Source organism: Phodopus roborovskii, unplaced genomic scaffold (genome assembly GCF_943737965.1).
Source record: "Phodopus roborovskii unplaced genomic scaffold, PHOROB, whole genome shotgun sequence".
Classification (NCBI taxonomy): Eukaryota; Metazoa; Chordata; class Mammalia; order Rodentia; family Cricetidae; genus Phodopus; species Phodopus roborovskii.
The window spans coordinates 820,085-847,299 of record NW_026126461.1 but is presented as its reverse complement, the minus strand read 5'-3'; the positions used below and the strand labels follow the sequence as shown (position 1 = coordinate 847,299).

General features: G+C 38.8%; 1 protein-coding gene across 5 annotated transcripts in view; it reads right to left on the bottom strand.

Annotated features, from left to right (window-relative positions):
* Dis3l2 (DIS3 like 3'-5' exoribonuclease 2) overlaps positions 1 to 27,215 on the bottom strand; it is a 309,815-nt gene that overhangs the window by 237,766 nt on the left and 44,834 nt on the right. For all 5 annotated transcript variants that reach the window (XM_051190714.1, XM_051190718.1, XM_051190717.1 and 2 more), the window contains exon 5: positions 22,998 to 23,099. In XM_051190714.1, the coding sequence (XP_051046671.1) occupies positions 22,998 to 23,099 (102 nt within the window). The remainder of the gene's footprint in view (positions 1 to 22,997; positions 23,100 to 27,215) is intronic.

Below are 27,215 nucleotides of genomic sequence, written 5' to 3'. Positions count from 1 at the left end.
GCCAGCCCAAACTACTATACTCAGCAAAGATTACAATCACTATAGATGGAGAAACCAAGATATTCCATGACAAAACCAGATTTAAACAATACATATCCACTAATCCAGCCCTACAGAAAATTCTGGAAGGAAAACTCCAACCCAAGGAAGTCAACTACACACACACAAACATAGGCAACAGATAATCCCACTTAACCAACAGCCAAAAGAAAAATGGGGGAAATCCAAACACAATACCAACAACCACAAATCCAAAACAAACAAGAATTAAGAATCAAGGGTCATTAATATCCCTCAATATTAATGATCTTAACTCACCTATAAAAAGACACAGGCTGGCAGAATGGATATAAAGACAGAATCCATCCTTCTACTGCATACACGAAACACACCTCAACTTCAAAGACATTAACTCAGAGTTAAGGGTTGGGAAAAGATTTTCCAATCAAATGAAGAAAATGCGGTACATTTGCACAATGGAGTACTACTAAACGGAGGGAAAAAAATGGAATCTTGAAATTCACAGGCAAATGGATGGAACTTGAAGAAACCATCCTGCTTGAGGTAACCAGTCACAAAAAGACAAAGTATGTACTCACTCACATATGGATTTAAGACATAGGGCAAATGATTACCAGCCTACAATACACACTGCCAGAAAAGCTAGGAAACAAGGAGGACCCTAAGAGAGACATGCATTGTCCTCCGGAGGAGGAAAGGGACAAGATCTCCCAAGCAAATTGGGAGCATGGAGGGGAGGAGAAAGGAAGTTAGGAGGAAGAGAAGGGGAGAGGTGGGCATGAGGGAGTAGGAAGATTGAGTTAGGGAAAGCACACAGGATAAGAGAAATCTGGCACTAGGGCAATGTCCTGAGATCTACAAAGATGACCTCAACTAATAGTCTAAGCAATATATTGGAGAGGCTACCTACATGCCTTCCCCAATAATGAGATCGATGACTACCTTATATGCCATCCTAGAGCCTTCATCTAGTAGCTGATGGAAGCAGAGGCCGATACCCACAGCTAAACACTGAGCCAAACTCCTGGAATCCAGTTACAGAGAGGGAGGAGTGATGAGCAAAGGAGTCAAGACCAGGCTGGAGAAACCTACAGAAACTGCTGACCTGAACAAGGGGGAGCTCATGGACTCCAGTCTGATAGCTGGGAAACCAGCATAGGACCGACCCAGACCCCCTGAACGTGGGCGTTAGTTAGGAGGACTGGGAAGTCTATGGGGCCTCTGGTAGTGGATCAATATTTATCCCTAGTAAACAAATGGCCTTTGGGATACTCTCTCAGCCTAGACACATAGGAGAGGGCTAAGGCCCTGCTCCAAATGATATGACAGACTTTGAAGACTACCCACAGAAGGCATCACCCTCCCTGTGGAGCAGAAAGGGGATGGGACAGGGGTTGGTGGGGAGACAGGGAGGACAGGAGGGTGCAGGAACTGGGATTGACATGTAAAACAAGCTTGTTTCAAATTTAAATTTAAAAAATTATCCAGAAAAGAGAATAAACCACACTAGAACAATAGTTATACAAGAGAGGAATAGGGAAAAACAAGCAGCACAAAATGGCAGGAATCAATATACAACTTTTAACAATAATTATGAGTACTAATGGTCTCGATTTCCAGAAGTACAAACTAAAGACTGCATCAAGAAGCAGGAAACTGAAGAGGAGGGGCAGAAAGATTTAAAGGAACAGGATGTCTACTGTGAGACAGTGTTATTCATATATGGGAGACGACACCCATGAAATCTTACAACATACAGATGACAATACCATTTGACTTGCCAAGCCATATGGGAGGAAGTCTCACAAGGTGCCACACTAGACAAAGAGCTATAAGTAATTAGTGGCTACTGAAAAAAGGAGAATCAACTCTTTTCTAAGTAAAATCTTGGTAGGTTACCCAATCTAAGTAGTCAGCCCTAAACACATGAGCAACACTAAACAGACTTGAAGGGTGTATGTGTGGGTGTGGGTGGGTGCATGTGTGCGTGTACAATAAAAGAAAAAGTTCAAAGTAAAAAGGGAGTAGAGGAAATAGGGAGGACACAGGAAGTGGTGGAGGAGACAGGGGGCATGTCATTATGTAAGTATAGTACTCATGTATAAAACCTCAAAAATTAATAAATTTTAATTTTTTTAAGCCACCAAACTGGGCATGGTGGCCCACAACTTTAATCCCAGCACTCAGGAGGCAGAGGCAGTCAGAGCTCTGTGAGTTTGAGGCCACCCTGGTCTACAAAGTGAGTTCCAAGACAGAGAAACGCTGTCTGAAAAAAAAAAAAAAAAAAAAAAAAAAAAAAAGGAGGAAAAACACCTACTTTCAGCCTGTAAGAAATGCACCTCCTACAAAAGATAAACACTACCTCAGGGTGAAAGAATGGAAAAGGGTATCCATGTAAATGAGCTTAGGAAACAAACAGGTGCCATAAATCTAATACCTACCAAAAAAGACTTCAAGCCAAAACTAGTGAGAAAATATATAAAGGCCACTCATACTAAATAAGAAAGAACTCTATCAGAAAAACATTACAATTCTAAATTCATATGCCCCAAAAATAAGTCTACCAAATTTCATGAAACAAATGCTATTCAATGAAAAGTCACAGATTAGCCCCAACACAACAGTAATGGATGACCACTAATTGGCAGGTCATTCTGACCAAAAAAAAAAGGGGGGGGGTGAGGACAGAGAAATGTCTGAATTAATTAACATCATGGAACTTTCTTTTTTTATTTAATTTATTATTTTACATGTCGATTCCAGTTCCCTCTCCCTCCCTTTTACCCTCTCTGCCCCCTCACATGCACCCTGACCACCCTCCCTTCCCATCCCCCCACCCCAATTCCACATGTAGGGCAATGTCATCCAGGTGGTGTCATGTAGATCTGACAGGTCATGTGAAGTAGGGACTAGGACTTCTCTCCTGTCTCTAGGTTAAGGGAGTATCCCTCCATGGGGGATGTGTCCGCAAGGTCCTTTTGTGCACCAGGGATACATCCTAGTTCTACTGTCTGAGGTCCCTTAGACTGCTCAGTCCTTCTGGCTGAGACCCTTATTCAAGGGGGCCTGTTGTCAGTCCTATGCTAGATTCCCAGCTATCAGTCTGGGGGGGCCCATTAGCTCCTCCTTGTTCAGGTCAGCTGTCTCTATGTATTTCTGCAACCTGGTCTTGTCCTCTAAAATAGGGTTTGATGCAAGTCTTTTACTTTTTATTTATTTTTATGGGTATGGCTGCTCTTCCTGCATGTATGTCTATGCACCATGTTGTTCCTGTTACCCATGAAGGACAGAAGAGAGTGTAAGATTCCCTAGAACTAGGGTTACAGATAGTTTTAAGTCACTGTGTGGGTGCTGGAAATTGAACCAGGGTCCTCTGAAAGAGCAGCCACCTTTCTTAACTGCTGAGGCATTGCCAGTCTCTTAAATGTTTTTGTTTGTTTGTTTGTTTGTTTGTTTGTTTAAATTTTTAAATGTGTATAGCCTGCATATGTCTGTGCACCATGTCTATGCAATATTCATGATGGCAGAAGAAAACATGAGATCCTCTAAAATATGTAGTTACAGCTAATTGTTAGCCATCTTGGTGGGTGCTGGAAACTGAAACCAGGTCCTCTGGAAGAACAGGCACTTTTCAATCACTGAGTCATTTCTCCAGCCCCTCCAAAGCAATTCTTAACAGAAGAAAACCAAAACAATTCTTGTATCATAACTGATTACTATGCCCTATGACTATAAATAAAGAGAAGGAGAAACTATAGAAAATACACAAACTCATGGTGCTTAAACAATACACCATGAACAAGGAGAAATCAAGAAAGAAATTTTAAAAACACTCTCTGACAGTGAAATAAAAATGAAAACACAACATACCAAAACCTATAGGATAGAAGAGGGAAGTTTATAGCTCTAAGTGCCTATAATAAGGAATGACAGTGATCTCAAATAGATAACCTAATAACATATCTAAAATCTCTGAAAAAGAAGAACCAGCCAAAACTCAAATCAGTGGATGTAAGGAAGTCATTATTATCAAAGAAATAGAAACAAAACAAAATAATACAAAGAACAAACACATGGTTCTTTGAAAAGATAAACTAGTCAAACCCTCAGCCAAACTAGCCAAAAAAGACGGGAGAGAATACCCAAACAGGCAAAATTGGAAATGAAAGGGAAGCTATTGTGATAATGACATTAAGATAATAACAAATTTCAGAAAATCATTAGGTCTTACTTACAAATATATACTCCGATAAATCAGAAAGTTTACAAGAACTAATTTCTAGTTGTATAAGACAATCTATATTAAATCATGATAAGGTAATCAATTTAAATAGACTATAATAAGCAATGAGACTGGTGCAGTAATTAAAAATCTCCCGACCAAAAAGGGAACTCCAGGCCCAGACAATCACTGGCGGGTTTTGTCAGATTCCAAAGAAAAGCTAACTACCCATACAACAGAAAAAGAAACATTACCAAACTTTTTACAAAGCTAGTACTACCCTGACATCAAACACTGAAACACAACAAGAAAAGTACAGATCAATATCCCCAACATATACAAATGCAAAAATTCCCAACAAAACTCTTGCCAACCAAATTCAAGAAAAAAATCAAATGGCTATTCACCATGATTAAGTTGGCTTTATTTCATAGATGCATGGATGGTTTGATATACATAAATCATCAAATGTTATAAACTATATAAATGGTCTCAAGGACAGAAATTACATGGTCTCCTTGATACAAAGAAAGGACTTGACAAAAATCCAATTCCCTTTGGTGTTAAAAGACAGCAGGGAGATAGTTTTTGCCACACAACATGAGAACTGAAGTTTAGATTCCCAGAACCCACACAAATATTGGATGGGCATGGGAAGATACATAGTTGTGTGGCCTTGTATCTGGGCCCTCCATTCCACTGGTGCGCGCGCGTGCGTGCGTGCGTGCGTGCGTGCGTGCGTGCGTGCGTGTGTGTGTGTGTGTGTGTGTGTGTGTGTGTGTGTGTGTTTTGAATGAGAGACACTGCCTCTCGAATAATGTGGAAGACCTGTCAAGGATGATACATTTCCTTCTCCTCTCTCTCTCTCTCTCTCTCTCTCTCTCTCTCTCTCTCTCTCTCTTTCTCCCTCTCTCTCCCCCCTTGCCTATCTTCCTCCTCCTCTCTCCCTCCCTCCTTCCCTCTCCCTCCCCCACCTCTCTCTCACATACATACACCACACAAAATGGAAAATTGTTAAGAGACAATGAACAAAAGGACTATATCTAAATATAAAAAGGTTATATATGACAAATCTAGAGCAATGTTATATCAAATGGGGTAAAGTTTAAAGCATTTCCCCTAAATTCAGGGACAAGACAAAGTGTCCATTACCTCCACTTTTATTCAATATAGTAGTAGATAACTTATCTACAGCAATAAGAAACCCAAATAGAAGAGATATGAATATGAAAGGAAGAAGTCAAAGTATAATTGTAAATGATATAATCCATATCATAAGAGACCCTGAAGAATCCATTTAAAAATTCCTAGAACTGATAAACACTTTCATCAAAGAATCAGGATGTTTAAGTAGCATATAAAAACTAGTAGCCTTATCACATACCAAGGACAAGGTTACTGAGGAAGAATGAGGGCATCAACCCCATTCACAACAGCCTCAAAATACAAGCACGTGCATGCGCGTGCGCGCACACACACACACACACACACACACACACACACACACACACACACAGGAATTACCCTAACCAAAAAAATGTGGAAAATCTCTATAATAAAAATTTTAAAATACTGAATAAAATTAAAGATAGAAAGACTTTCTATGCTCGTGTATTAATAGGATTAATATTATAAAAGTATGTAGTGAGATATTCACCCTGCCCGCACCCGTCGCACTGACCACACCCATTGGGGTGGGGACAGGGGCAGACATGATGTGGAATAACTAGGTCTGGGGTAGCGATCCCCAGAGCTCTCTCTTGCTTCCTGGACGGAGACAGAGAGCATCCGGAGGCATCCTTGGGACTGGAACCTGCTGGCATTCATCTGTCTTTTATTTCTCCCTGAATAAACATCTATTCTGCCTATCTGTTTTTCCGATCCTTATTTTCCCATGATAAAAGTGTTCATCCTACCAAAAGCAATCTACAGATTCAGTGTAATCCCAATCCAAAGACCAGTACATCCCTCTGAGAAACAGGAAAAATAAATCTTAAAATGTATATGGAAACACAGACAACCAAAGCAACTCTGTGCAAAGGAAGCTGCTGGAAATACCAATATACCTGATTTCAAGTTATACTACAAACCCATAGTAATGGGAAGAAAAAGCAAAATAGTTCAGCCACAAAACCAGACATACATATCAATGGAACTGAGGGCTCAGATAGAAAGCCACACTACTATAGCCATCTGGTTTTTGACAAAGATGTCAAAAGTACTCATTACAGAAAAGACATCATCTTCAACAAATGACACTACTAAAACACAATGTTTATATGAAGAAGGAACCTAGATCCTTCTCTCTCACCCTGCATAAACATCAACTCCAAATGGACTGAAGTCCTTAGTATAAGAACTGAAACTCTGAAATTGCTAGAGAAAAAAAATAGAGCATATACATCAAGATACGGGAATAGGTAAAGATTTTCAGAATAGGCTCCCGTCAGGAAATAAAGCCAATAATCAACAAACGGGATCTCATGAATGAAAAGGTTTCCGTACAGCAAAGAAAACAATTGATAAAACCAAAAGGCAGTCTGTATAATGAGAGAAACACTTTGCTAGGTATACATCTTACAGAGGATTAGTATCTAGACTATATGAAGAACTAAAAAAACTAAACAGTAAGAAAACAACCCAATCCAAAAATAGACTCCAATTATAAATACTCTTTAACAGTGTAGGTACCTAGTTCACTCAAAAATGAAGTCTCGTTTCTATACTTTAAATATAGTAAGTGGAATAGTTTCATACTGTCTTCTACATTGATACATTCTAAGTTTCTGCCTTTTCAAATAAAGGAAAAGACATTATCTTCTCTTTTCAGTCCCTCCTAATTATGTTACTACAGTACCATGAGGAAATGGAAAGATATGACACTCAAGTTCTTGGAGGGATTTCAGACTGCCAACTACTTCAAGATACAAAAATAACTATTACTGTCTGATTAGGAAATGTCTCCCATAGGCTCATACATCAGAAGCCTGGTCCCTGGCTGAGAAAGTAAGTCAGTAGGGTGTGCCTTTGAAAGTTTTACCTAATCCAGAGCTTGTCCTTTGCTTCCTGTCTATCATGAAGTCAACAGCCTCCTCCACACACTCACACTGCCAAGACACCATGTACATGGGGCCAAGCAACCCTGCACTGAACCATCTGAAACTGTTGATTGAATCCTCTAAAACCATGAACTGAACCCACTAAAGCCATCATCTGAACCCTCTAAAACCATGTTCCCAAAGCAATATCCCTCCTTTAAGTTGATCTCCTGGACTTTTGACTTACACCATGCAAAAGTGATACATTTTTTAAGTTTATTTTCAGTAAGATTTCAAAAGATAACTGAAAAGAACTAAAACATGGTCTCAATTAATGGGAAGAAAATAGAAAACATGCATAATAATAGACACAAGGTAAGAGGTAATTTAAGGAAAATGACATAACCACTTGAACTTAAAAGGTCTCTGAAAAATGGAGAAAGGTTACAGAAGTCTTCTTGGAATAAAAACAATCCATGACAGATCAACCTAACCTTTTGTCAATAAACATATTTTTCTGACTATAACTGTAAGGATAATACATCTCTCTTTCTTTCACTTGCTGCAGCTAACTGGAAAAGAGAGGGAAGGGTAGAGAAGAGACTACAGGGGGTGTCTAGACCTATGCAGGGAAAGCGTATCATCACTGCAATCACAGAAGGCTCTCCTCCAGCTAAAATAGTGTGTGTCCATGTGTGCGTGTGTGGGTTTCCTTTCTTTAACTCTTCATTTTAAAGATAACGACGTATCACAATACTACACAAATGTGTATCAACTGGTGAGAAGATAAAATGTGATTCAATGTAATATAGCTATCAAAAAGGACAAAATGCAGATATGCTACTGTGCAAATGTCCCTTGAAGATATTATTTCAAGTAAATAAAACACAAAAAGAAAATAATATATCATTTTTTTATTTAACCATCTATATAAGTACTTCTTATATGCCAATGCTCACACAGATCACACAGGGCTCTTATTAAAAGCAGATTCTTATCCATGGTCTTGAGAACAGAGCTTAAGAGTTAGTGGTGCTGCAGGCACATGGACCACCCTTGGAGCTGCCAGCCTTCAGATGAGCCAAAGGGAATGCCACACCTAACACCAAGTGCATATTAAAGAGAAGGGACAGAAGGCCAGACTCAATATATGCAGGCTGCCAAAGCTCAACCCTTCATTTTCCAAGACAGCCAGACCTTACCCCAAAGGTCTGAGACAACAGCATTTACCAGCAGAAGATACCATCAGTGTGTTACAGATATGAGACTTCCCTTGCCCACTGTGCCATGTGTTCACAGGTGCAGAGATGGGCTGGACACTGTTACAGCTCTTGGTGCAGGGTTATTTCTTTTCCTGGAACCATTGGTGGGTGTTGCAGTGTGAACATGAGGGCCCTGCCTCCTCTTACAGGGCAGTACCCTCTCTTGTCTGTCATCCTTCCTGCCTTCAATAATCTTGTAAAGGCCAGTGCCTAAGTCAAGTGACAAAAGTGTAAGGATGACTGTGAGGTTCAAATCAGGAAGTGAGTTCAGAGGCAGAAATAAAGGGTCACTCGGAACAGAAAATACCCTCACCACACAACTGAACCTGGCTGTGCTTTCCACCTCTGACTGTGATAGAATGAGTTTCTGTTCTGTAGAAATGTTTCCAGATAATTTGTTACAGCAACACTGGGTTCTCAGGGACACTGTCTTTACCCTTTACCAGTATCTGGAGAAAGAGTTCACCATAGCTGATGATGTATCTCCAGCTACTTTTTCCCATGTAAACCATCCAGCTGGATGAAAACCCCCGAATGTAAAGCAGCCTGAGCTCTTTTTATATCAAGTCTTCTGATCACTCCAGAAGTCTTATATTTCCCCAAAATTTCTTTCCAAAAAGCATTCCTTGGCCCTCTCCAGGTCTGCATTGCCCCACTAGACCAACTCTTTCAAGCTGAGTTCCTCAGGAGAATTAGCCCTATTACACTAAAGCGTTCATTATGTCTAACAAACTCACTTCTCTACTTTGCATCAGGAATATCATTATTCAAATAGCATCCTTGCTCCCAGTGTGTCATTTTCTATGTTCTGTGCTGATATTCATAACATTTCTAAGATTACCCACAATGTCTGGTTCACTGCAGGATCTCAACATAAGTCCACTGGCAAAGTACACTTAACATGTCCTCTAACTAGATGACTACTATCTACCAGGACATCCTGTGCCCTGGCACTTTGTCTAGAGACACATCAGTTCCCATTTAGCTTTAAAAGGATGTAGAGGAGACAGGTATGACGGTACATGCCAGTGATCTAAGGACTTGAGAGGTGGAGATATAAAGATCAGGAGTTCAAGGCCAGCCTGGACTGTGTGAGACCTATCGCAAATTAAGATAAAAAAAGCATCAACTTCTTTTTATGAGCACTGCACAGATCAATTCAAATTACCATTGCTAACAGTAATGATAATAACATTAATAATAAAGGCCTTCAACATGAAAGAAGAGCCAAAGGACAGTGGAGGAGAAACAATGAGAAGCCAGGCTGAGCTGTACTAAAGAGAACCATGTCGGACTTAAGGTGGACAATGTAGTCTCTAACCGAAAACACATAACCGAGAACTTCATCTGAAAAATCCATTTTAGCCTCATCAAAGAAGACGTAAAGCAGGTCATCAGGATGGCTCAAAGACCTGATTCCATTTCAATCCCCAGGACCCAATGATGGAAGGAAAGAACTTGGAATGTGCACTGATATATGTACATATACACACACAAAAATAAATAAGTGGATAAGTGAATAAAATAACAAAAAAAGATTTTAAAGGATTTAAAGCTGTAGTAAATATATCCAGATTTTTTTTTTTTTTTTTTTTTTTTTTTTTTTTTGTCTTATAGCTCAGGCTAGCATTGAACTTGCTGTGTAGCAGCCAAGAATGACTCTGAACTTCTGATCCTCCTATCTTTTCATGCTGAGTTCTGAGACTATAAACCTGTGCCACCATGGCCAGTTTTATATGAGGTTAGGGATCAAACCCAGGGTCCTGTACACTCTAGACAAGAATTCTACCAAATGAGCTGTTAGTATTTCCTCAGCCCCCAGAATTTTTAATATACCTTAAACTCAATAGTCTCACATTATTAGAAAGAAAATACTGAACCAGCTAACTAATTGCCTAAGAATCTATAGGAACAGAAAGCCCTTAACATTTTCTGAATTAAAATCTAAAGACTCAAGAATTAAATTAGTGGATCTGGGAACAGATTCAAAGGTGACAGACATTTTCTAGCACAGTCTACACACTTTGTAGAGACAAAAAGATACCTGTTATCCAGACTCACCAGGTTCTTTCTACAGGGTAAAAGCAAGCTCTTTCATGAGGTATAATTACAACCTCTGGAACAGAGACTAGCAAACAACTTATATCCCAAATCCTGTAATTTCTATCGAGCTTTGTTGAAACACGGCTATGCTTATTTGTTTACATATTGTCTTTCACTGTGTTTTAGAGAATGAAAGCAGCAGAAAAGCTGCGATAGATCTGGATGGCACATTGTCTAAAATGCTTGTGGGCCAGCCTTTTTCAGAGTTTGTCAACTCCTCCTATACAAAGTTCCTATGCTCCCCAAAATCATTCATTGAGATATCTCTTTTATCCTGGCCAACTGTTCTGGATGCATTTGTTTCTGAAACCTTTTCTGGCTTTCTCTGGCTTGTCTCTGTGCCTGCCTTCTGTCCTGTGTATGGACTCAACCTACTTTCTCACTAGCCACTTCCACCTTCTAGCATTGTATCAGACTATTCTCAGCTCTCTGTTCACAAACTCTAATTTAGGAACTCTATTGAGATTTCTCCAATTAAAGTATAAGTAATTCAATAGAAATCACACATTTCTTACAGGATATTTGAGCAAGAATCTTCATCTCAAGCCCTGACTCTGGGAAGCTCAACTTAAAACACTAGATTTAACTCAAGATTAAATAACAGTACCCATCATCTATGTGTTCCTTATTCTGAGATCATTGGTCTTTCTGGGTCTTCCCATGCACTCCTTGACTCAAGGAGCTTTGGTTCCTGCCTTCTTACTCCACCAAAACCACTCCAATAGTCAATATCATAGATGTTCCGTATTAACCAAAACTAACTTCCCAGGAAGAATTTCTGCATCTGTGAGCTATAGGCAACTATCCCTCCTTTGGAGGTTGCCTGTCTTCATTCCCAGCACCACATTCTCTTCTGGTGTGCTCAACCTATGTGTCTCTAGCCCCACCTTTCACTCTCCTTCACTGGGCTCTTTACCTCTGTAACTACAACATGGTTCAGTGCTCCTCAAGTTCCATCCTTCTATCTATCCATAAAAATCTCCATTTAATTAAGTGCCACTGAGGTCAACCAAACATCTACCTCTAGTCCAGATCTCACACTTCAGCTCTAAACCCTAAGCGAAAACTCACCTCTAGTTTTACAACTTTACATGTTCCTGTGCATGTCAAACTCAAGGCCAAATTAACTCTCCCTACCCTGGCCTCTAAGCCTGCTCACTTTTCTAGATCCTACCATAGCAAATGATGCTGCTGTGCCCTCAATTGCCTAAGCTCGAAGTTACATAATTGAGCTCTCCTAGTTTCTGCCTTTATCTCAATACTACATCCAATCACCAAGTAACTCAAGTCTAAATTCAGGTCCTCTTTGAATTCCTCAATGCCACCGTGCCTTATCATTTCTCCTTAAGGCTCTCCAAACAAAATTTCCTATCAATCTCCCACTTTTTTTTTTCTTTCCTTTGGGTCACCCACCCTACCAACCTGAATATTTTATTGTGCAACTATGACTATCACCTCTTCAGAAAAGTTTTCTATGGCTTTTTCTCTGTATTGCTTTGGAGCCTGTCCTGGAACTAGCTCTGTAGCCCTAGCCTCGAACTCACAGAGATCCACCTGCCTCTGCCTCCAGAGAGACTAAAGGCTTTATGCTTTACAAATATTGCCAAATAAACCCCAGTATATTTCTTTAAATTATAACATCTTTAGCCTCCCACTTACAAAAACTATACCATTGCACCATTAACTTCATTTGAAAAACAACAAAATTATTTTGCATCACAGAATGTACTTTAATGCAAGATTACATAACCAGGGTGACCTTGAAGAGCATCTGGATCATTTTCAGCTACTTCTGAATTCTATTTTCATTAACTGGGATGAGTCTGCAGTAAGTGATGTAGAAGCTCATTCCACAAGCACTGGCATATATTTTTCAAATGGCTACTCAGCATGCAACATATAATGAGTATAATTAATCCAGTATGACAGCCACAAATGCCATTTGGCAAATAGATCCTGCTACTTCTGATTACACACACTTGGGAGGACTGCACCTCTGGGTCCTATTCTGGTTGGATAGAACCAGGTAACTCATTCTGAACTATTTCTGAACCAGGAATTTTTAAATATTGGTTTCCTTCTGCCATAAGAATACATGGCAAGAAAAATATATGGCAACAGTTCCATCCAGCCTAGACTCTGAAGTAAAGATAAGGCAAAGAAAAAATACTGGAGGATCTTCCTGGACAAAGAACATGTATAAGATATAGACTACACTATCCCACAGTAGAAATTCATCTATCACATAAACTAGTTAGCATTCAGATATTCAAAGATACAAATGTTTTATATGTGCACAAGTGTTATCCATAGCAAACTGAAAAGCTAGAAATAGTACATTTGAGCTATTTGATCCTTGCCAAAGTACAGCTTTATAGTTTTCATTTCTAGGAATAACAGTGATCAATATCTTACACTTCTGGAGCACTTACATGCCATTTTTGCTGTATCTTGTCTACATTAACTCATTCACTGCAATGAATATGGATTTCATCAAACCACTTCCATGGAATTAAGGAATAATGAAATTAGTTTCTAACATATAACCCTAAAATATTAATTGGGAGTTTCCCAGCACAAATAAGCTACTCTATCCTTAAATGATACAGTCTTTATTTCAGACATTTCAACCTGAATTACAGAGATCTGAAGACATGTTTAAAACAGGCAAGAACCTGAAGTATTTGAGCCCAGAGTTGGCAACACTGAGAGAGAAAAGATGACTGTTAAAAATAGGTCTGTGTACATAAGAATCTCAGGATCATGGCAGTAGATACACCTTACCCACTATACAACTCTGGGTGGAGGCTCCCAACGCTTCCCTCCATTTTTAAGTACCTTCCAAGTCCTTTCTGTGACTGCCATACAGGCCAAAAAAGCAAACAGTTCTAAGAAATTCTAATTCTATTGGAATTGACAACAATCCAAAACGATAGTGGTTATGTAAGAGATCGGATTAAATATAATCTAGCATGATGGGTGCATATTTAAAGAAGAACTTGGAAGACAAAATTTTCAAACAATCACTTGGAGTAAATGTTGATTGTCAAAGGAAACAATTTACTGTACCAAGCCAATGTCTTGTGACCCTGAGAAGGTTTGGAACAGCCACTGAAAATTAGGGATTAAACGTACACTTTGATTTTTGTATTTGTTTATTTTAGAACAAGAGCAGTACTCCAATCAGCACTTCCCTTATACTTTCAAACTCAAGCTCCTTCTTTCTAAGCCAATCTTTTCAAAAAACACATTCATCTGAGTTCTTGAAGCTTAAGCATCACTATCCCTGCACATAGTACATATGCTGGAGAATGTCAATAACTGTCCATGGCTATCTGGGACATATACTACCTGTACTTTATGGCACTGTAAGCTGAGTGACCCAATAGTATCTTGAGAGAGCTAGACTCAATTAGACTTCCTATCATACCAATAAAAAGGGTCAACAATACATTGGATGATTCATAATAACTAAGTGAATGGATCCCTAACATAAGGTTTCCAGTAGGTATCAATGTATCAAGTAGACCCCATATTGCCTTATCATACTTTTTAGCATTTAATTAAAATACAAAGGCTAAGTCTCAGTGAGTAAAAACTTTGCTTTAAATTTCTCTCATTCACTAGTCAAGTTCTGTTTCACACTATTTCATCTGAGTCTAATTTTAATATGATCTTGTCAGCCTCCTTTACTTTTCTCTTGAGCTAATTACTATGGCTACATCTTACCTCAGTTCCCAATCAAGCCCATAGAAAGACTTCCTTTTCCACCCACTTCTCAGAGTCAAGACACCAGAGCTGAATCTTGTGCCCCAAGCCTCTTTTGCTGTAACCAAAAAGCCCAGAATCCTGCTTTGAACTATGTTCCATGTATTACTCCCTTTGGCTCCAAGTCTGGTGATTGCCATTAAGACTCTGTAGTAAGTGTCACATATCTGGAAATCCCTAGTGAAACCTACTAATTCCTACATGACAATTGCCTGTTTGCCCTTTGAAAATCTATGTTGTGATGCTTGAAATCTGCTGTCACTGAGCCAGGATAGCATCTAGGTCTATCACCTTTTGACCCTGCCCTGATGCGTGTCTTGGTTTAGGCTTTGTCAGTTCTCTTGGTCAAGCACCTGTTGGGGCTCTGAAGCCCATTACCACACCTGCCTCTACAACACCCAGAGAAGCTGCCATGCCTCCTAGTCCTCCAACACAGCCACTAGTGTTCTAAGTAATGTTTGCTAAACTATTTTCTAACACTAACACTGGGATTCAGACATTCTAACTGATATAGTCATCTTCATTAATCATAATGGCAACTTATGATGTTATCTAATACTAAAAAATACTGTTATGTGCTAAATTCATGCTAATTCTATGATATCAGGCAATATCCATATACAGATCAAATAACTTCATTGATATTCCTAGATTAACATATATAAATAAGATGTTAAAATCTGGAAACATAAATCTGAATCCAACTATTATGCCTGAATTATATTAACATTTATTATATTAAAATGTTTGAGCCCCAATTTTCTCACTCATAAAACTGAAACATCACATTAAAGAATAATGAGACACTACAGCAATCATCAGGTAACTACAGAGCTTATATATGTTTCTTTGTAGTATACTACACTGGAGTGCAGTAGAAGGAAACTTACAGGATAAAGTTATTATGATTAAAAGATGGACAGAGGGCCAGGAAAATGGCTCAGTGGGTAAAAGTACTGACTGTGCAAACCTGCCAACCTGAATTTGAATCCACAGAAGCCATATTACTAAAATAAATAAAATTTAAAAGCTGGTCTCAGTAGTGTAAGCATATAATTCCTTGGAGTTTCTAAGGAAAGATGAGAGTCAACCATGAGAATCTCCACAAGATTATACACACATACATACACACACACACAAACACACACACCACATGCACACCCCCATCCCACTTCTCTCTTCTCTCTCTCTCATACACACACACACACACACACACATACACACCTAAAATATTTGTTTGCTATCTTCTTGATTTTTGTCTTGATTCTTCCATCTCTTCTTATCCTTTTCTGGTTTTAAAAACTTCATTCTTCAAAACAATTATACAGTTCTTCATCTTTTGTGCACATGTGGTGTGTGTGTGTGTGTGTGTGTGTGTGTGTGTGTGTCTGTCTGTCTGTCTGTCTCCGCACATGTGTGGGGGTGCAGCTGCTAGTGGGTACCCATGTGGAAGACAAATGCCAATGTCAGTTGCCTTATAATTTTGTTGTTGTTTTGGGTTTTGAGACAGTGTCTCTCTATGTAGCCCTGACTGTTCTTGCAACTCACTCTGTAGGCCAGGCTGTCCTTGAACTCACAAAGATCTGCCTGTGTCTGCCTCCCAACTGCTAGGATTAAAGATGTGCACCATCACACCCTTACTTTTTGAGTCAGGTTCCCTAGCTGAAGCTGCACTTGACATTTCAGCTGGGCTGGCCAGTCATCAAGCTCTGGTCTCTGTTGCTACCACACCATCACCGCCACCCTCCCCCATAGTACTGGAGTTACAGATGTGCACCACTCCACTGCACCTGGCTTTTTTGTGAATGCTGAAGATCCAAACTCAGCTCTTCAGGCTTGTGTAACAAGCATGTTACCAGTGAACTCATCTCCCCAGCCCTAGCAAACAGACACTTCCAATCAAAGCAGTCTCTGGGACTACATGGGCTGCCAAGGGCACTGGTTTTCCTTGAAGGGTAGAGTCTTGAGAATAGGTAGAACCCCCCTTTCTTCCTCATGTCTAGGAGAGTCAGTAGAGGGACTTCAGCATTTAGCCCATAGTTCAACCCACATGTTCTTCTCTGAATCCTGATGTTTTCATAACCCTCTCCTAACAAATCATTCTCATCCTGGAATAAAACAAAACAAAAGCTCTCATCCCTCAAACCTGAATTCTAATGTAACCTTTATGCTACCTTCCCCAACTGCTTATATAATGATGTGTATTTCTTTCCATGCTGTAAACCTTACCATAATTATTTCCATCCCCTTCCAACCAGCCCACGAGCTCCCTAAGGGCAAACCTGGGACCTATTCTGTTTATATCTCCAGGATCTAGCCCAGGGCAGGACAAATGGAAGCAGCCACTGGATATCCAGTTTAGCTTCAAGAAGAAAAAGGATCAATGCTTGAGCATAGTTCCCACCACTGTCACCCCTTTGAATACCTGGGGACAAGAGCATTAAACAAAAGTCAAGAGAGCCTGATCCTAACACTGGCTCTGCTCAAAACCGCTCAAACCACACACTCTCACAGTATCTTAGTTCCCAGCTGGCAAAGTAAAGAAACAACAACCATTTGTCTCTCAAACATCCATTAATAGATATCTATTATATACAAACCACAAAAATGTAAAAGAATTCTGAAATTAAAATTGTTATATAAGAGTAAATTATTTTTATTATTGCCTCACAGCTTGATACTTTTATAGCTGTCTATTTTGCCAAAAAGCATGCTGTGAAATAAATTGACTATTTACTACTATAACTAAAAGAACTGTTGGGTTTTTTTTTTTTTCTAAAACCCTAAAGGCACTTTAGTTTGCATACCCAAGAAAGTGAACACAACAAGCATAAAGAACCAAAGACAAATAATCCAATTAATTCACATTTGCTTATACCACTGGCTATAGATTCCTTTGATAACAACATGTTCTTATACTAGCAAACCTGTAAGACAATTGGCCAGTATGTTTTGAGGTGCCTATAATTATACATGTCCGGGATTTCTGATGACAGTTTGAATATTCTCTTCTCTCTAGTTTGATTCTGTCAAACAACTGTCACAGGTAGGTCACAGCAAATATACTTCCACCTCCAAACCGAGAAGCTATGAAATACTTGGACTAAAAGGCCTAAGAGATATAACTAACGGAGCTGATTTGAAAAGAACCAAAGCCATTGTCAGCAGCCTATGAAGATGCTTGGGAGCTCCACAGACACAGAATAAGCAATGAGGGTGGCCTCCAAATCTCAAATCTTCTAACAGCTAAAGACACACATGTACACATCAAAACAGCCTCTCATCAGTGGCAGTCCTATGACTCTACACCCGCCCTTGTCAGCAAGTCCAAGAAGGCAAGCCCATGACTGTCCCTGTCCATCTCTGTTCATCAGATGAGGACACAAGATCTAGCCTGGGACTCAGTGACCCAACCACAACTGTTAATACACACACTCCTCAACCATTTTCCTGCCAAACAGAGCTCAGATCCAAGGACATCCCCCTCTCTGCTTCTTTAACCCCCTCTCCCCCTGTTCCACTAAGTAGGTCTTTTACTCAAGGTGTGGCCCCACAAACAAGAGGTTCAACACGCCCTGGAAGCTTGTAGGGGTAAGACCTAGGCCCGACTGAGTAAGAGTCTTTATTTAACAAAATCCCCAGATAAATAATTTGCATGCTAAAAACCAGCCCAGGCCTAAAGCCTGGCATTCTTACATCCATCTTTCTCAAAGACAAGAAATAACTGTTCTCGGCTTTGGAAATCTGTCTGCTGAGTGCCATTTCCTCTCCAGACTTCTGAATGCTAAATGGGCTGCTGAGACTTTATAGTTCCCCCACCCAGCTGCCTCTAACTTCTAAAGTTTCTCAGTCCCACAAAGGACAGTGGCTGCTTTACCTTTTGACAAGATAGCTATCCTGCCTTCCAGGCAAAAGAGGCAGCCTCCAAAGCTACAGGGACTCCAGAGTCTTCTGGTCCTTGGAAGTCAGAGGGTTTTCTATGTCACATACTAATTCAATGAATGAAGCTAGCACCCAGCACTCAGGGTTCAGGGACTTTCATTCTTTTAACTTTCAAGGTGCCACAGCTCATTCAATCCCTGGAATATTTCCCTCCACAATATGGACTGGTGAAGAAATCAGGAGGAGCAGCTGAGACAATGAAGAGCCTACTGTGGTTTCAGTTTTGTTGCTATCTTTGTTTTTAAACACAGCTACCCTAAAGTAAAAGAACCCAAAGCATATTTCAGCTTATACTAGGTAGGCCCTTGATCAAACATCTCTGGTTCTTCCCTCTCTGGGCTCAGCTGCTCCTTATATCCCTGAGGACAAAGTCTACTGATACTCTCATCTTTCTTGTTGACTTTCTCCACTAAGCTTCATCCTGCTAGCCAGCCAAGAGAGATAGTAAAAGTAAACAAGGTACATCCAAAAGCACATGCCTATAATCCTAGAACTCCAAAGGCTGAGGTTGGAGGATAACAACTTTGAAGTCAAGCTGGACTACACAAAAAAATTCTCTCAAAAACTATAGATATAAAAAGCATACCCTCTTCTTTGAACAGGTCACATAGACTACAAGAGCTTGAGTTTATTGACTTCATCACACTGTTCCTCAGTTCCCTACATCCTCAGATTACATCAGCCCCTTATCAACACCAGGCATAACCTGGCCATTATAGTTTTGTCCCCATCTGACAGAGATGTAGGCCTCTCTACATTGTTCTCACCTAACTTATAAATGGCAACTCACCCAAGAACTTAGTATTCAAGGTTCTCCCCTTCTTTAGCTGTGACTCTAGATAATACACCTACCAACAATGCTGCTATAAACAGTATGTACATGCTGATGACTCCCAAAAATACATGTCTAGTTTCTACCTCTTCATGGAACTCCAAACCCATTTATGCAAATATCTTTATTTTCAGTATATTTTACATTATTGAGAAAAAGCAAACATAATAAACTACATATACAAAAAGTACAATGAGTCTTGAATAAGCATGCAATTAGCAACAATCTGCAAAAACTAATAAACATACAACTCTCCTACTCCTTTTGTGTCTACCTTTTGTGGCTATTAATTATTTTGCATTTCTAGATTTTTATAAAATCAAATCATATGGTATTCTTTTGCCTATTTTCTTTCACTCATCATTATTATTCACTCATTATTATGAGATGTATTTATCTTATGGTACACATCAGTCATTTTCTTTTTTCATTGCTGATTTGTAATTCAATTGAATGGACATACCAAAATAGGTTTACTCATTCATATACTGATACATACTTGTTTCCCTTTTGTGGTTAAAACTGAAAATCTGTGTATAAGACTTTATTTATAAGACAATGTAGCAATAATTTCATTTCACTAAGGTAAACAACCAAGAATGGAATGGCTAGATCATATATTAGTCATATGTTGAACTTTTTAAGAAACTATCAAACTCCTTTCCAAAGTAATTGCCCATTTTTCTCCCCATCAACAGTACTAGTTATGTAATATCCACACCAACACATGGTCAATCTTTTTAACTTTAGCTATTGTAGTGGATCTGTAGTATCTTGTGATTTTTATTTTGTATTTCCTTAATAACTAATGCTAAGTATCTTTTCCCATATTTTCCATATCGTTAGTAAAAGCTGTTCAAATTTTAATGTATTGCATTTTATAACTGGGTTATTATTGAATTAATTTCTTTATACTCTAAATAAAAACCCATAGTCAAATAATGTTTTTTGGAATGTTTCCCCTTATCTGTGACCTATTTTCTTATTTTTAAAACAGTGGCTATAGAAAATCAAAAGTATATGATTTTGATGAAATCAAATTTATTGACTTTTTTCTTACACATTTCAATTTCTTTTGTTATACTTAAGAAATATGGGCCAAATCTGATATCTAAAATCTGGAAATATAAAATTTTTGACTCAGTTTCCTTCTAAAAATCGGTGTTTTTACACAAACATTGTGATCTGATTCACTTCAAGCTACTGTTTCCTTCTAGTCCCTATTTTGTCCATTGGTCAGACTGAACCTAGAGCCAACTACAGATACACTCCTTACAGTTGAGTTCTTTCCTTAGCCCTTGGCATTTTCATTTTCACTCTGTAACAGACTGGCCTTGAACTCACAATGTAGTCCAGTCAGGCCTCCAACCTGAAATATTCCTTCCTCAGCTTCCCAAGGCACTTCGCCACCTGTCCTAATCCCTGTATATATTAAGGGGCAAAGCTAATTTATTTTTGTATGTCTATAAAACTGGCACAGAACATTTGTTGGAAAAAGATCCCTTTCCCACCTTAGCAATTCATAGAGAAACAGTTAAAAATGTATGAGTCTATTTATAGGTTCTCCATTTTGTTCCACTTATCTGCATGTCCACCTTAATGCTAGCAGCAGACCTACCTTGAGTACAGGAGCTTTAACAAAGGTCTTAAAACCAGACGGTGCTGTTTCCTCCAATTTTGTTCTTTGTTTGGCTCTTCTAGATGTTCTGCTCTTCCACACAAATCTGGAAAACTGCCTACAAACTCTATAAAGAGACTGCTAATATTGAGGGGGGCAGTGCACTGAATCAGTTTGATCTTAATTATTTGAGTAGAACTGGAATTGTAATGATATGGACTCTTTTATTTCATAAACATGTTATTTCTTACCATTTACTGAGTCTTCTTTCACTAATGAGCTATAGTTTTAGTGTACACTGCTTATATTTTTGGTCACATTCCTCCCTAATTAAGTCACATTTTTATCCTATTGTAAACAGCATTTTCAGAAATGTTTTAATTTCCTGTTTTTCATTGCCAGTATGTAGAAGTACAAATGATTTTTTTATATAAACCTTCTATCCTTCAACCTTGATAACTCATTTTTTCTAGTATCTTTTTCAATAGACTCATTAGAACTTTCTACATAGAAAAATCACATAGTGAGATAATAAAACAATTTATATCCTAGTTCCTTTTTGTACTAGCTTGAATCTCCAAAACAATGGGGGAAGGCAGGCTTGGTGGCAGATGCCTACATCTCAGTACTCACTATTCTAGTACAGGAGACTAGGGCAGGAGGGTCCTGAGTTCAGTGCTAGTCTGGGCTTCCCAGCATGACTCTGTCCTGCCACACCAGAAAGAAAAACAGGGACATTCCTACTCCCTCCTCGATTTTGAGGGCAGAGCCTTTCACCACTAAGAATGACACTGTTCTAATGTCTTCTACATGTTCTTTGTGTTCTCAGGTTATGACATGACCACTATTCCTGTTTTGCTGCAAATTTTTATCACAAATAATTGTGGAATTTTGTCAAATGTGATTTCAGTGTCTACTGACTGATACTTGATTGAAATATGGTGTCAAATTTAGTGTTAAATGGTGACCTACAATGATTTCTTTTAAACATTAAGTCAACTTTGCATTTCTTGGACAAGTCACACACTCATGTTCTAGTCATATGTACACGCTCCTAGAGTCACTTTGCTAACATTCATTTTGTGAGATGCTTGCTCACCTGTGTCTATAAGAGGTATTCATCTGTAGATCTCATATGTGGTTTCCCACTCTGGTATTTCACAATAGTAGTTTCATAGGATGAAGCCAAAGGGGTCACTCCTTGTGTAAGACAAGGAACGTTTCTACTTTAAATGTTTAGTAGGGTTTAGTAGTAAGTGAGAACATCTAGGATGCTGAAGCACTTGTCAATAATGCATCCCAAAAGAAATATATTAATAAGCTCAGGTAAAACCAGTGACTTATACAGCAAAATATGCTCGTCCTCATTCCAGCTAATGACATCACACTCATTTTGCTTAAACACAAATCTTGTGTCTGTGGTACCCCCTCCTTTCCCTGTCCTGTTCCTCAAACCTGCCTTCAATTCCTCTCTGTTCAACTTTCACATGCCAACTTCTCTTCACACTGGCTATCTGCAACATGAGACTTGCCCCCACTACAGTCCAATGTTCAAACAATAACCAAGATGATTTCTGGTTTGATTTCTTCCACTTTTACATACTAACTGTAAAAGAAAAACAGAAGTTTTTTTTCATGAACCTAAACTATATGACTACAGGGATGCTACCTACCTCACCAAACTCTTTCCTGCTCAACTAGCTCCAACAGCACAGAATTTACAAAATCAGAACTCTAGATCCAGGCCTGCTGGCACATGCCTTTAATTCAGCACTAAATATGTACTGCTGTGTGTTTCAGTACAGGAAGCAGAAATCTAGAAAGAATACCATCATTACCGTGGATTTGTTGTCCCATCTCTCACAGCACAGGGTGTAGAAAATAAGGAGTGATTTCCAGCTTGACAAGACCTTATACGCATTTTTCTTATACAAAATAATATCAGAAACCCATGCAAAGATCTGACAAGGTAAATGGATGGAAGAGGGAACAAGATGCTTCAGACCCCATTCAGTAGCATGATTCAAAAGCAACACTCAGTTATACCTTGGGGCACAAGGGGCCTGTAACCCACAACACACACACACACACACACACACACACACACACACACACACGGTGCCTATAAGTGCATCATGGAATGCATAATATCCTATGAAGAAAATAATTAGGAAAGGAAATTTAAACTCACCTTCCACTGGTCTTCAGGAAGCAGTTTTACAACCACAAGGTCCCCATTTAAGGCTCTATTACGAGCAACAACTCCATCAATAAAAATGTCCCGATCACCATCCTAAGTTGGAAGGAGAAATAAAGGAACAATCAACTTACCAAGGTCTGGAGCCAAAATGTATTTCTTTAAGTGTTTAGACTCTAAATCTGTCTACTAAAACAACAAGAACTCTACTCCATAACCTTAAACAAATCTGAAGAGAACTAAAATCTCTTCTGATAAAAAGAAATGGCAATGCAAAACTAAGAACAGAGTAGCAGAGTGCTAAAAAAAAAAAAAAAAATCACCAAATACTTCAAGAGATCCAATAAAGGCAGATAAAAACGAAGAAAAGCATGTAAAGAAAAAAGCTAAGGCTGTAGTCTCTGATTACTAAAACAAGAAAAATGATGTTATCCTTTTCAGCTTTAGATTAGAAAAAGAAAAATCTCTACAGAAAGCAGAGAGAGAAGGAAGCAACAAGAGCTTGAGGTTAATTTAACAGATACATATAGATAGCTAGATAGATAGATAGATAGATAGATAGATAGATAGATAGATATACACTTACACTTATATGTAATTTTAAGTAAACACAGAATAACGTGATTCCTTAAGGCCATTAAAACCCCAGTGCCAGGCACAGAAAACCTCCTTTCAAGTTGGTCAGGGGAGTCCAAAATACTCTCAGAAGAACACATGCTATTTCTGTTTCTCTAAGTTGCCTCCCAGAAACTGAAGCTCAATCCCTACTGCTGAGGGCAACATATACTTCGTTACAGGACTGGGAGGAATGGAGCCATGGATCCAGTCTGGAAGCCTCCTCCCCGAGAACTAACATTCATAGTATCAGGAGGTGCTAGGGATAAACAGAAACTGCAACCCAACTGTAACCATGTGCCAATGAACCACAATACTGACCGGAACTGCAAGATACCAAAGGTATGAAAGTGGCCATCAAAATAAAGCCCACTCAGTAGAAAGGATTATTCCTGATACTGTAAATCTAGCCAACTACTGAGGACATGGACCCTAGAAGAGAGCCTACTACTGCTATATTCCTAAACCAGCATATTTTCTACCGCAGTCTAAATATTTATCCTTCTATCCACACAAAAGTATAGCTCTCTCTCTCTCAGCTCTCATCATAGAAGCTTCTTTTACAGCAGAGACCATGACAGAACTTCACACTTGGCCAAAAGGTGTGTCCAGCCTCAAAAGATATATCTATGGCACAAGCCCCACACCTAAGGCTCAAGGAATATGACAGAAGAAAGAACAGAAAGAATGTAAAAGCCAAAGGACCAGGATGTCTGCTGCAAGGTAATGTCTCTTCTATATATGATAAGGAGGCTGCACAATAAAATCTCAGCCATGTGTTACATAAACAAAACCTGCACAAGGATGACAACAGTTAACATGGATGAGGGAAGTCTCATAAGACCCCACCCCTAGATGATGAACCAAAGGCAATTAATGACTTCTGGGAGAGGAAGAATTAGTCTTCCCCTCCGATGACTCTCCTAATAGGTTATCCAACACACTAAAAACATACACATATAAGCAACACCAAACTGACTCACAGATTGTATTTATGTATTTATTTGTACATACATGTGAGTATATACATGCACATATATACACATAAACATATGCTTATAAATTTGATGAGTAGTGAGGAGACTCAGGAGGAGCTGGATGAGAGGGAGGGAAAGGAAATAATTTAAATACAATACTCATATATGAAATTCTAAAAAAAATGAAAAAAATGAGATTTATAAAGCATCTTCAAATCTCCTCACTCCTGGCTTCAGAGCATAGTAAACACTAGACCAGTGGTTCTCAATTCATGGATTAAAACCTCCATGGGGGGGGGGGGTCACATATCAGATAGTCTGCATATCAGATATTGAAATTATAATTCATAACAGTAACAAAATTACAGCTAGGAAGTAACAACAAAATAATTGTATGGTTGGAAGTCACAACATGAGGAACTGTATGTATGAAAGGGTCGCAGCGTTCGGAAGGTTGAGAACACTTCTCTAGAAGCACTGACACCTTAAGCATTCTCAGTCCAGTCAGAAATACCCTCTCTCAGTGGTATGGTGCCCAATGATCCCCCTCCCCAGGCATCTACTTCAAAACCAGAGTCATCTTGATAAGACAGATAGCTCTGCAAAATCACATACAAGAAACAGCTAAGGAAAAGCAAGGTTTGGGGAGTCAGAGGCTGAGAGAAAACATGTCTCATCAATAAACATGTACTCTTCTTTATTCTTCCAAGTCATACTTATGTATTTCTTTTCATAGAATAAAAGAAAAGTTAAATGTTGGCTTTACAGGAGCTGACAGCAAAAGTGTCTGGAAAGTCACTTCCTTTGTAACAGAGATACTCTATACTGATAAGATTTAACATTCAAAAAAAGAGTACTATAAAATTCTAGTTAGTTAAAACTGTCATTCCAAAATCACCAATCCCACCCTCAAGGGGAAAGGGAGAAAGAAAGAGGGAGAGGGTGGGAAGGAGGGATGGAAAGACAGGGAGGAAGGGAGGGAGGGAGGAAAGAAGGGAGGGGAGTTTTAGCCACTCAGAATGTTTTATAGTTCCTAGTTGCAAACAAATTTGAGATATTTTAAAACAGATTTTTCTGTTCAATTTCCAATCTAATGATGGCTGGCAGCTGTGGCCTACATTCTGTTAAACCTGACCCTACCCCACCCTAGTCCCTAAGGAACAGCTACCGTGTTAGCCACAAAGAATTACAGCAGTTTAACCTTGTGATGAGACTCTCAAGAGAAACACAGATGACTGGTAAACAACTCAAGTATGACCCATCACAGTAATTGTTGCATTCTGCAATGTATTTAAAGCACCATGATCTTATGAACTCCCTCCAATGAAGAGAGCTGTTCAGAGGTCATCTTAACCCATTCTCGTGTATCAAAACATCAGCAACACAATGCCTCAACAAGCAGCTGTAATCATCCTTTGGCAGCTCAGAAATTAAAGATTGGCTATACTGTGATATTCCTGTCTCAAAGAACCAAGAAAAGAGGGAATGAGTAGAACCTGAGCAACCTCTAGCTATTCTATCTCTATTCAGTCTTTGATTAACTCAGAAGACTGTATCTATAGGCAAGACTACCATTTTAAAGATACTAAACCTAGGAACTGCTCAATTCCAAGATATAAGCATTAGACATATGTGACTCATTCCACATATTTGGGATCTATCATAAGAACACAAAATTCTACTTTCAATCAGTAGAAATTATAATGACTCCAAGTCAAGTTCCCTCAACACAAAACATTCTTTTATATACCTGATGATAAAATCTTAGCAACTGGCTTAGGGGGATGTTCTCACATGGCAAATAACACTAAGTAAACATTTTAGATTAAAAATAAACCTAACTAATTTAGTAAAATCTCCTTTTTTTTCTCTCCAAAAACCTTAGAATTTTGAAGCTGTGACCAACAGGTGATATTTAATCAACTCTTCATATTATATATAATATGGAAAACTTTCTATTTCCTAAGGTCAGATCAGAGACTCATTTCATATCCTTTTCTGTCTTACTTTCAAGCCCCAACATCCCTCTTGTTAGTCTACTTATGGGATTTTGCAGTTCATAGATGTTTGTTCTTGACATGGACACGAACTATACTCTTAGACAGAAATCCACACTACTGAATTCTACTACTGTCCTTTTCAATTCCTTTCTACAATGCCTCTGAAAACCACAGCTGACCAAAAGAGCTCCAAACCAAGAATGCAGTACTACTCTAATGTCCAAAACTATTTCTATTCACCTACAATTAATTAGGCTCTGGTGAGCAGCTTTTGCAGCCAGTCTTCACAAGAGGTAAATTTAGTAGCTTTTATCTTTCTCAGAGAATATGACTACCCCATTAGATTCTAGATAAAAGAACAAATGAGGCATAGAAAAGACCAAAAAAAAAAAAAATCTTAATACTGAATCTATCTGAAACTTTCTAAATAGAACATGACAGAAAAACACTTTCAAACTGAGAACCTCTGAAACATCAGTACATTTTGCTTTTACTTACTAGCTTTTTTTAAACAAACCATTCTAAGGCAGACAGACACATTTGCAAAGTAAAGAATATTAATTTAATTTGTAGAATTCTCACCATGCTCCTCAGCCCACCTCATCTGACAAGGAATTCTA